Source organism: Acanthisitta chloris, unplaced genomic scaffold (assembly GCF_000695815.1).
Source record: "Acanthisitta chloris isolate BGI_N310 unplaced genomic scaffold, ASM69581v1 scaffold29580, whole genome shotgun sequence".
Lineage (NCBI taxonomy): Eukaryota > Metazoa > Chordata > Aves > Passeriformes > Acanthisittidae > Acanthisitta > Acanthisitta chloris.
The window spans coordinates 1-12,161 of NW_008651558.1; the positions used below are offsets into that span (position 1 = coordinate 1).

At 46.6% G+C, this 12,161-nt stretch overlaps 1 protein-coding gene across 1 annotated transcript; it reads right to left on the minus strand.

Moving 5' to 3' along the window:
* Window positions 1-893: 893 nt before the first annotated feature.
* On the minus strand, window positions 894-6,447 carry LAPTM5 (lysosomal protein transmembrane 5; the record flags this gene model as incomplete). Its single annotated transcript, XM_009073851.1, has 6 exons — window positions 894-989; window positions 2,235-2,327; window positions 4,142-4,237; window positions 5,315-5,440; window positions 5,531-5,659; window positions 6,371-6,447. Coding segments are annotated over 6 exons (596 nt in total), but the record flags the coding sequence as incomplete, so codon positions are not given.
* Window positions 6,448-12,161: the final 5,714 nt, after the last annotated feature.

The following is a 12,161-nucleotide window of genomic DNA, read 5'->3' on the forward strand; positions in this document are numbered from 1 at the left end:
TTTCAATTCCTTCCCCACCCAGCCTGTGGATGTGCCTGGGATTGCCACGACCCAGATGTAGGACCTTGCACTTCATTTTGTTGAACTCCATGAGGTTTGCATTGTTCACCTCTCAAGCCTGTCAAGGTCCCTCTGGATGGCTCATCCCTACCCTCCAGCATGAGACTGCAAGGCCACTGTCACCCAGAGTTCAGTCCCCATCCTGCAGAGATCAGCCAGTAAAGCATTGAAGCCATTAACAACTTTTTTAATTGAAACTCATCTTTTAAGTCACACTAAAAGCAAAAATATGCAACCACTCAGGTTGGCAAAGCAACACTGTGACACCCCCAGAGTGTGGTGTATTCTGCAGCACACACTATCAATCATCATCAGGAGCAGACAGGGTGAGAGCTGCATTGGAGTTCCTTGGAGAACCTCATTCTGTGCTGATCCCTGGGCCTTAGGGTCTCTTTTACAGGTTGTGGTTGGCATAGCTATCTCAGAGTAAAGGTTTTTTTCCCCTGTTTCCCACCCCCCATTTCACTTCCTAAATGTCTCAGCTGCTGAGTTATATGTGAGACAGATGAGAAACAGAATCCTGCTGGCATAAAGCAAACCTGGCAAGGGATTGGGGCCAGTGCCTACACTCCACATTAGCCAGATGTCAGGGGCAGCAATGGGAACCTCCCTGGTGCCTGGTGCCAAGTTGATTAACATGAGCTCTGCAGCTTGGTAGTACCAAGCCAAAACTGCCAGTGTGAAACAAGGCACAGACTCCAGTGGTTCCACATCACTCTGTGGGATCACACAGTGAGCTGGGCTGGAGTAAGCATGGTACTGCTCTAAAGGGCTGCTCAGTGAGACTGATTGTCTGACAGGAGGGGGAAGAGGCACCAACAGCAACACAGACATCTTCTCTCTTTGAGCAGAGCTTAGGCTGTTACATAGGGTGGTGGAGATTCCTTGGAAGGCAACTCTAAGGCTTCTTCATATGATGGCAGTACAGCCTGAAAGAGAAGACCATTAGTTATGCTCTGGGGATCACATGAAGCAGTTCAAGTGGATTTGATCTTGAAGGTGTTTCTCTACCTAGTTCAAGGCAGAGTAAAAGAACCCCATGGGCTGTAGGACATGAAGGGCAGAAAACCAGGAGAGTCAGAGGTGAGCAGCACTTTACAAGCACTGTGCTGCCAGTCCCACCTCCATCTCCTAAAACATGCAAGAAAAGGACCAAGACTCTCTAATGGCCACTGTATCAGCCTCTGCCCAAGCAAAGCAGCTGAGCTCAGATCATGCAGAGGGCCAAGATGCACAGCAGGGACACACACTGCTGGCAAGGCAAGGCTGTTTGCCAAGTGTCAGCAAGACAAAAGCCTACACTTAGCATCCCATATTCTTCCTCTTTACTTCTCAGCCATCTTTACAGTATCTACAGTATGGAAGGGCTTGGAGATCTGCTCCAGAGCTTGAAGCAGTCTCCAACTTCCTCCCGAGGGGCAGTGCAGGGGCAGCTCCATCTCTGCTCTCTGGGACCCGGGAAAGGAGCCAGGGAACAGCTGGAGCTGTGTCAGGGGAGGGTTAGGCTGGAGATTAGGCAAAGGTTCTTCCCCCAGAGGTGTTTGGGCACTGAACAGCTCCCCAGGGCAGTGGTCACAGCCCCAAGGCTGACAGAGCTCCAGGAGTGTTTGGCCAATGCTCTCAGGCCCAGGGTGGATGGTTGGGGTGTCCTGGGCAGGGGTTGGACTGGTGATCCTTGAGGGTCTCTTCCAACTCTGGATATTCAATAACTTCCCATTGTGCCAGAGCTGCTGGATGCTGCTATTAGAGATATCATCAGTAATCTAAAGAAGACATGGATATTCATTATTTATCAAACTATTTAGAATGACATTGACACAGTGAAAGGTGAAGACAAACTTCATTTGAAACAAAGGTAGGCACAAAACCCAGAGCTGAACTGAAATTAAACCCACATCTCTGGATTAGAGAATACAAGTGATATATTCCCATTTATTTGCTGTGCTTGCAGCCTGAGTTTGAGGTGTCTTGAAGATCCCATTGACTGTGAAAGGGTTTTGTATAAAAGTCAAATTAAAGGAATATTTTCTCATTGAAAAGTGATGATTAGCACCTGCTAATGAAGGGTTGAACTGTCTCAGACCACGCAAAAAGCAGAGGTAAGGCTCATCCATGTGTCTCATCAGTCTAAATGTTTCCTTTTCATGGTGTAAATCTGTAATAGTTTTACTCACCTTTTCAACTGTTTGGGAGTCAACTTTCACCTCCTCTCTCTTGCTGGCTTTGATGTACTTAAAGCAGTTCAGGACACACTTGAACATATAGGCCTGAAGAACAGGGAGAGTGAAAGGGCAGCCTGAAATTGCATTGCAAGTCAACCAGAGCATTTCCACTCTAATATTTGTCCTACTCTTTTCTCTGGAGGTAGAAGCTTAGGAAATATGTGCCTTAAATTAAGGCCTTCAATCAGTCTCTCTCTACCCTTCAGCAGTAAGGTGATAACTGCATCACAGCCAGAAGAATTCTGCATAGCAGAACACTACACTGGGGTGGGACTAGGGCTAGTAATGCCACTAAATACATCACATTAAATATACCCTTTAAGACCTCTGAGAGTGTAATGTTATCAGGTAGGAAAGGAAAACACATATTCCTGTGATTTTTCTGAGCAGGCCACAAAGTCAGGATGTCTCAGCAAAGCCCCTTAGGCACAACATCCACTCCCCAGAGATCCAAAAGCACCATGGTCAATGAGGATTGACCTGCAGGTCAGTTCATTCAGCAAAATCCTGTACTTGCCATGGTTACACTCTCTGACAAGACCTTCTGGCACCTCGTGGAGTTACAAGATGCAATAAATAGAGCTTTTCTGAGGAAAATGGATGGATTGATGCATTGTGGCACATGAAAATAAGCAAAGTCTGTGGAACATACCACATTAACTAAATATTTTCCCTCCTCTGTGCAGCAAGAAGTCGTGTGCCTCTTGTTTTGCTTGGCTTCAGAGTCTACTTGGGAAACAGTTGGAATTTCTCAGGAAACACAGGGGATTATATGCCACAAGATGTGGAGCTAAGGATTTCCTACAACAATGAGGTTTGTTCGTCTTCTCCTCCAAGCTCCAGCACAAGGAGTGATTACAAGTTAAGCAATCTTGGAGCTAACCCTGTGACACATCTAACCCAACTGATTTGGCAGGAGAGTGAGATTTGTGCTGTAGCCCCACAGTGCCAGCTGGACTCAGGGGTAGCTCCACTCCTACTGCATATTTCAGGCAAATATCAGATGACATGCTTAAGCCATGAGTGCAGTGCAGCCACACAGGACACTCCACACTGTCTTATCTTTTTTTTACAGAGTGCTCAGGCATTGGAATGTGCTGCCCAGGGAGGTGGTGGATTCACCATCCCTGGAGGTTTTCAAGCTGAGACTGGATGTGGCACTTAGTGCCATGGTCTAGTAACCATGGTAAGGTTAGATTCTTTGAGGTCTCTTCCAACCTTGGTGAATCTATGATTCTATGATCTGACCACCTGGGAAGAGTCTGAATGCAAATTGGTTTCCCACTAACAAGTAACATTTTTCATTGTGACAGAATCTGCCCAAGGACCTGGAAAGATATGGTTTTCTTAGTGGGACTAAAATCCCTCAGTGACAAAATCTATTCTCTCATGCACTGAAGCAAGAAGGATAGAAATCATCTCACAGAGGAGTTTTCTGAGGTGTAAGCAGCATTTAGTAGCTCATGGCTTTAATTAACTCACAGGGTATCAGTGTGCCTAACTCTGCTTACAGCAGGGTGGATACAGTGACTTACCCACGTGGAAGATTTAACTTGCTGCTTAGTAATCTAATTTATTTTGGCCCAAAATAGCAGAAGACATTCCAATACTTGTTTTCATCATCTAATTCTTCTAGAGATGAATGGGCAGTAATAGTTTGGGGCTATAAGAGAGATTTGACTTTATAACTCACAACTGCAGAGGCAAAGATGCAGTGATTTGGATATTAGACCTTCTGCTGAGGCACAGCTCATGCTATGCCCAAGGAGAGACCAACAAAGCAGATTTAAGAGAGAAATAATCCCAAATTTTCCTGGCCCCTAGGTCAGAGCTTCATTTCAGCCTCTGCAGCCTCTTACCTTCAGGAAGAGAACAGCAATGAATGCAATGGTGAAGGTGATCATCACTTTAGCATATTCCTCTGTTGGCAACTTCTCCAGGGTTGGCAAAAAGTCCTGTGGAAAGAGGGACAAGGGCTCAGTCATAAATATTTGTTCCTTCCACCAGGGTCACACAGAGTGATGGTGCTCAAGGTTCTCATCAGTCTCTCAGAAAGGGAAGACACTCTCCTTTCCCCTTCACAATGATTACAGGGACATTGTTGTCCTCCTCCTGTTTACACTCTTTGGCAAAGACTTCCAGCAGACTATTTAAATGAGAACTAAAAGCATCACTGTTTAATAAAGATGAAAAGTTGATGCATTTTCCATGCAGACAGATCTACCCGAATCATTTTGCTCTGCAATTTGCATCCATAAGATTCTTACAAGCAAAACAAGGTGGGTTTTTTTTGAGAACCACATGCCTCAGCAAGCTGTCAGTCAGGAACACTGTGCTGGGGAGAACATATGGAAAAGCCTCTTTTGTTGTCAAACAGAGAAGTTCTGGATGTACCAGAGAGAGCAGAGAAAGTTTACTTTGTTTAAAATGAGTAGGAAGATACTGAAGGAAACTTCATAAGAGTTGAAAATTCCATGGCAGCAGGACTAGGGCAGTGGCATCCCCCTGCACTGGGAACTGGGGAGGTCCCAGCTCAGTGCTGTGCTCAGCTTTGGGCACTCACTGCCCAAAGGCCATTGAGGCACTGGAGAGAGTCCAGCCAAGGGCAACGAGGGCAGCAAAGGGCTAGAGCACATGGGCAAGGGCTGAGGGAGTTGGGCTTGGTCAGCCTGGAGAAGAGGCTCAGGGGTGACCTCATGGCTCTCTGCAACTCCCTGACAGGGTTGGAGAGAGGTGGGGGATGTCTGTCCTGCCCTGGCTGCAGGGAGAGGACTAGAGGGAATGGCCTTGAGCTGAGCCAGGGCAGAGTCAGAGGAGATGTTAGGAGAAATGTTTTCCCTGTGAGGGTGTTCAGGCACTGGAATATTGCTCAGGGAGGTGGTGGAGTCACCATCCCTGGAGGTGTTTAAGTGGTGTCTGAATCTGACACTGGAGAATCTGGTTTAGGAGTTCCAGCAGTGACAGGTTAATAGTTGGACTTGATGATCTTGGAGTTCTCCTCCAACCTTGATGATTCTGATTTTATAACCTACCCCATTGTCTGCAGGCTTGAGGCTGAGATAGGTTGGCACCTCCATGTAGGAGCTGCAGAGGGTGAGAATGCTCAGGCAGAAGTCCAACAGCTGCAGAGCCAGGAGAGGGATCTTTGAGTGTCCCTGCTGCAGGAGGGAACAGCAACTTGGTTATCATCACAAGGTTGTGTGACTTGTGGAGGTTTCTTCACATTTTACACAGGGTTTGTTACCTACCGTGTGGCTCAGGGAGGACACAGAAATGATCACTGGGACCTGTATGTAGGAACTGAACATTGTCAGGAGGCTGAGGAGGAAGTCTATGACTTGTAGAGCAAGGAATGGTATCAGGAGCCGTTCCCTCTTCTGAGAAAGAAAAATAATGCCAGTTAGTTCTATTCCCAATGGCAGAATGAGCTCAGCTATCAATACCTGAAAGCACAGCCAAAAGATGTTCCAAATCATCTGAAAGTGCTCCAAGTATAAATACCTCCCTGGAATTTCTGCCTCTGATTCCACACACTGTGGTGGCAAATGATTCAGAAACAATGAAGGGCATCAACATTGATGTTTTTCACCCCCTTGGAAAGTTTTTGTGAGTTTTCACTCTGTGACATTGGCACTTGATCCCATCAGAGCTGTTGTTCCACTGTCCCTACTACTACAGAGGGATCTGAGTTTCCTCCCCAAGGATTTCTCCTCTAAAATGGGAAACTAATCCCAAGTGCCACAGGGAAGTTACAGTTCCTCTCCAGGATTTGACTTGCGAAAACCACAGAGGAAATGAGGCAAGAAAGCATTTCTAAATCTGAACATTTCCATTCCTTAACAAGTCCTGATGGAAATGTCACCCAGATTGGGTAAATCTGGCAGTTTGCAGCACTGCATGTGAACCTGAGACTTCAAACAAGTCACTCTCCCCCTCTGGAGGGGATAAGTATCTCTGTAGCAGAGATATTTATCTACTTTTTTGATCATATTTCAGCATTTCCAGTGAACCTCCAGTCACCTCCTCCAACACCTCCTACCCCAGAGAGGCCTCAGCCAGCAGCTAAATGTCATTTGTGGAGAACATACCTTCACCACACCGAGGAGGAGGTTGAAGCTGATGACAAACAACATGATGATGAGCAGGAAACTGGTGATGACATCAGCTGAAAGTAAGAAATTACCACATTACCAAACACCTGATGGCCCAATTCAATCATAGCTCTAAGGAAGAGTTCAAGTGTGTAGAAAGATTTGTGTATATAGGGGAATTCATGCCATGCAGCTGGAATTAACCCTCTTTCCCCTCTTTCTACACCCACTTTTTCATCTGTCTTGGAAGTTGCTGTTTCTTTAGTCATCAGGTCATGCAGCTCAGGCATGTGGGAGCCAAAAGCCTTTAGTGCCTGGATTGAAACTTTAAATATCCCATATATTAAGGGAAAATGAAGCAGAAAAAAAAAGGTAGAATGGTTTTAGCTAGTGAGACTGAGCTGGAAATGATTAGTGATTCAAGGACAGATAAATTAACCAACTGTGAATCCTGGAGAAGGATCTTCAAGATTCTTAAGCAGCCAAGAGGCACAAGCTCTAACCACCCACTGCTGGAGAGGATCACAGAGTTTCAGGGTGAAACACCTCATCTCCACTCTCTGCAGCTGTGGGATGCAGTGTACACATCACAGCTCAATGTGTGAGGGGAACAGTGTGAGACACTTCTGCCCACAGGGCTGAAAAGGATCTTAGGAACAGTGTGCGACAGTTCTGCCCACAGGGCTGAAAAGGATCTTTCTCAGCTGTTTTAGGGGTGATCTCATATACACTTGTACCTTCCTACTCAACATTTCCCTGGCAGCAATTTTTCCTCTTGCTGTTGCAGCCTGCCCTGATGATTACCACTCCACAGGCAAAATTCTGCTGCTTTCCTTACCTGCCTCTGCAGATAAAGATATAAAAATAAAGAAGTAAAAGTAAAAATTAGGCCTAGTGTTTCACAGAGCCTCCTCCAACTCACTGCCCAGGGCAGTGGTCACAGCCCCAAGGCTGCCAGAGCTCGAGGAGTGTTTGGCCAATGTTCTCAGGCCCAGGGTGGGATTGTTCACAGCTCCATATCACCCATTTTTTTTCCCCTGAAAATGCTCCTCCATCTCTCCCAGATCTGAATGTTTCCCTGGAGCTTTGGTACCACATGACATATGGAGTGGATGGGGGAGTATGTCATACATCAAAGTGTCCTGCACTCACTTTCTAGCTTTGCTGGCAACAGAATAAAATGATTTACAAAGAAGTCAAGGCAGAGAAACCTAACCCTCATTGTCAGGCAGAAAACACCAACACTGCTCTTTACAGCAGCCAAACATTTGCATCAGAGTAGTCACAGCTATATCATATCTTGGCCAGTTGCTCTGTTTGAGGGAGCAAATGCAAAAAGCCCAAGCCAAAGGGAGAGCTGAGCTGGAGAGGGACAGACAGACCCAGCACCCTGTGCTGTCCCTGACAGTTGGCAGGACATGGGCACCCAGCAGATACAGCAGCTGTGGCATATGCAAACTGTCCATGCTGCATCCAGGCTCTGCTGAGCGATGGGGATGGACAGTTGCCAGGTGAAGAAATAAGTAAAGATGATTCTGAGAAGCTCTGGAGCTTTGCCAGGGTTGTAGAGGAGCTGCCTGAGAGCTGAGCCACATCTGCCACCTGCCCTTGGTGGCACCTGGAGCAACACTTCTCACACCCTCACTCTGCTAGCAGAGAGGGCATTACATTTCACTCAGATGCATTGATACAAAAGATGCTTTAAACTCACTATCTCCTCAACAATTAGCAACAACCTCAAGTCTCCTCTAGAACTGAGATTTGCTGATGGGGAACCTTCAGGCCACAGAGAAACTCTGGCCAGTACTTTCTTCCCTGAGCATGAGGAGTCTCTTCCTTTCTGGGGCTGAAAGGAAAACCCCTTGAAGGTTTTTCCCCCCCTCAGAGAGACAAAAAATAGCTTAGCTCAAGGGAGAAGGGAGCAGAACTGCAGGGGTTGCTGCACATGGAGGAGTGAGACATGCAAGACCTAAGGGAATGATTAAAGGATCCAACAAACACTTAACTTACATCAGGAAAAGAGAGCTGTGATGGTACAAATCAAGAAAATTGATATGACTTCTCTACTGATTAACAAAAAACAAGTGCAGGAGCTGTTTAGCACAAAGTCACAAGAACTGAAAACACAGAGAGGAAGAAATTTTAGGGAACAGCAAATTAAAAAACCTCCAAATCCAGCAAACCCTGAGTGAGAAGAGGGAGGGCAATGCAGAAAGGGCTTTGCTTGAAGGAAATCACAGCTACCAAGTGCAGCTCATTCCAAAACTCAACCAGTGCTGCTTGCTGTCTGCAGAAGAGGCTGCTCACAGAGAAAGTGGTGGGAAGAACCAAGGCTTGAAGGCAGAATACCAACCCACCTTTCAGGAGCAAGGGAGTAGAAAAAAAAAAAAGCTGTGATGTGGTGCACAAAGCAGCAAAGATTACCACGAGGATGGCAGAAACTCCAGACAAAAAGAGCTTAACAAAGGAGCCAGACTCAGCCTTTGTCAGCATAGCCCTAAAGGAGCCAGTCCCAGTGCCATGAAAACCCAACCTGCCTGGAGCTCTTTTCCCTGCTTTTCCTCCCAGAGTAGCCCTCAGCAGTTTGCCCCAGAGAGGATTTATCTCCTTAGCATGGTGTTTCCTTGGCTCCCAGACAGCTGTGTGTTCCTGCCTTTCTCTCTCTCTCTCTCTCTCTCTCTCTCTGAGGGATCATGCTCCAGCTCTCCCTGCATCTCACTGCTAATTAATTGGGCAAGTGGCCATTGCTTCTGGAGGCTAATTGCTGGCAGAGCCCAGTTGGATTTTCCAGGCAGAACTTAGATCAAAACCTCCTAAACACAACAATAAAGAACCCAAAAAAATGCCCTACAAACACAAAGTGATGGAAAGAAAAGGAAAAACAACTTTCTATGCACTGTTTGTTCCCAGCAAATATAGTCAGCCTTCCTGCAGGCAGCAGATCTGTTCCAGGGATGGTCTGTACCAGGGATTGAATCTCAGGGTTCAAAGGTTTTACTTTAAATAAAGTGATTTCTTTCTTTGTGGAAGGACATTTTGCAGCTGGACTAAAGGAGTGACCACTTTAGGTGATGGGAACTGCTGGCTCTGAGCAAACCCTCCATGAGTTGGGAATGTGGGACATGTAACAGAGAGGTCAAATGGCACCTGGAATCCTTTGTAGGGCTGCTAGAGTGGCAAGTTACCTTCCAGAAGCAGCAGTAGATCCCTGGGGATCCCTGGGGCTTGGGACACCTGCAGCCACAGCAGAACCTGTGGCTCCCTGTGGCCAACAGGTTCTTGCCATGCCCAACAGCTCTTGTCAGATGTTAATTCCAAAGTTTCTCCATGCTTAGTTGGCCTCTGTATGATGAGTGTTTGTCTTTTTTGTACATAAAAACCCTCAGAAAATGGCAAAATTTAGGAATCTTGAACTAAGCTTGAGCACTTGTGCAGTCTCAAACACAGTTTGTGTCCAGTTCTGGGCCTCTCATGGCAAGAAAGACATTGAGGGAATGAAGCATGTTCAGGGATGGAGCTGTGGAAGGGGCTGGAGCACAAGGAGCAGCTGAGGGAGCTGTGGGAATTCACCCTGGAGAAAAGGAGGTTTAGGGAGGACCTTCTAACTCCCTACAAGTCCCTGCTAGGAGATGCAGCCAGGTGTGGGTTGAGCTCTGAGAGAAGAGAGAACATTTCTTTGCCAAATTCCCATTTTTGAATCAACTTCACCCTGAACATAACCAGGAGAGACACTGAATGAGTCCTCATACTTCCAGGAATTCAGAGAAATCCCTTTCTATTTTATGGCCCAGGAAACTGCCATGGGAGATGCCAACAGAGCTCATAAAGCTGAAGCTTCACACTCACAGGTTGTCAGGGCCAGCAGTGTCCATTCAGTGTGGCTGATGAGCTGAAGGGAGTTGTTTCTGGACAGCAGCAGCCAAAGGATGGGAAATAGCAGCAAGGGAAAGAAGCCTTACAGTTCCTTTAGCCAGATTAGCTTTTCATGGGAGAAGGAAGGAATGTTTTCTGCATGGGAAATGGTATACAGAGGTTATAGTATGCATAGGATATGGTATGCATAGGTTATGGTCTGCATAGGATATGGTACACACTGTGCACACAGATCCTCAGGCATAGCTGAGGTATTTTTCTTGGCCAACTGGGCAGAAATTGGAACAACTTTTCCAGTTGTACTTTGTCCACAGCCTCAATTTTTATAACCATTAATGAAAACCAAAAGTGATTAACACTCAGGCTGTGCACAGGCCTGAATTGAAGCCATCCCAAAGATCTGAGCTGTGGGAAGCACTAGACTGGATTCTTTTTGAGGCAGAAAACTATTCATTTTAGCAGCTTGGAGCTGGTAAAGAGGTTTTAATTGCAATGGTTGGGGGGATTATTTTGGGGGGTTATTTTTCCAGCAGGAAAAACTGCTCTGCCAAAGCTCATGTGCTTTCAGGGATGAAGCAATGCCAAGAAGACTCTGGATAGGAAAGTTTCTCAGCTCCAGGCTGGGATTTTTAACAGACTGGTAGTTGGGAAGGTTGCATGGGTGAGACACATGCTCATTTCTCATTTCCTCATTTCTTGCACATCCTAATTTTTAGGATGCACATCCTAATTTCAAAGCCAGGTTGACTAAAGCCTTGAGCAACCTGCTCTGCTGGGAGGTGTCCCTGCCCAGGGCAGGGGGTTGGGGCTGGATCATCTCTAAGCTCCATTCCAACCCCTTAACATACCATGATGTCTGCTGTACCTGAGACAGAGCCCAGAGATGTGAACCTGATTCTTCCAAATTGCAACCAAATACCCCAAACCACCACACAGCAAAGGTTCGATCCTGTTCCTTCTGCCTCAGTGAGTTATCACTTAAGTAGTAAATTTAGATCTACTTCAACTTAACCAACATCCTGCATTGGCCCCATCAGGGGTGAGGAAATCATCTTCAAAGGCAAATAATCATCTACTAAAGGCAAAAAAAAGAGCCAGGGGCTTCTTCCCATTTTAATCCAATATTTTCAGCATATTTCATATGAATTTCTTGGTCTCTTGTCATTGAAAAACAAATTGCAGAGGACAACTCTCTGCCCTGTGCTGCCTGTGGCCTGGACCAGGCTGCAAGGGACAGAATATCCTTCTTCAAGGGCAGCTGAGCCAGTCACCATTCCCATTACCCTGGAGACCATAGATGGCTTAGTCTACAGCAATCCCAGTTCTCCTTCCCTTCCCTGATCATACCAGTGGAATCATAGAATTTAAGGGTTGGAATGGACCTTACAGATCATCCAGCCCCAACCCCCTGCCCTGGGCAGAGACACCTCCTCACTAGATCAGGTTGCTCAAGGCTCATCCAGCCTGGATTGAACACCACCAGGGCTGGGGCAGCCACCACATCCCTGGGCAACCTGGGACAGTGTCTCACCACCCTTAGAGTAAAAAAACTTTTTTTAATATCTCACCTAAACCTTCCCTCCTTCAGTTTGAACCCATTACCCCTTGTCCTATCACTGCAGTTCCTAACACACAGTCCCTCTCTGGCTCCTTGTAGGCTCTTCAGATATTGAACAGTTGCTCTGAGGTCTCCACACAACCTTCTCTTCTCCAGGCTGAACAGCCCCAACTCCCTCAGCCTGTCCTCACAGGGGAGATGCTCCAGTCCTCTGAGCAACTTTGTGGCCTCCTCTGGACTTGCTCCAACAGTTCCATGTCCTTCTTATGTTGAGGACACCAGAACTGTGTGCAGGATTCCACATGGGTCTCATGACCCCTTAGTGGAAGTTAAGGCCCATCCCATTCCCTCTCTTTA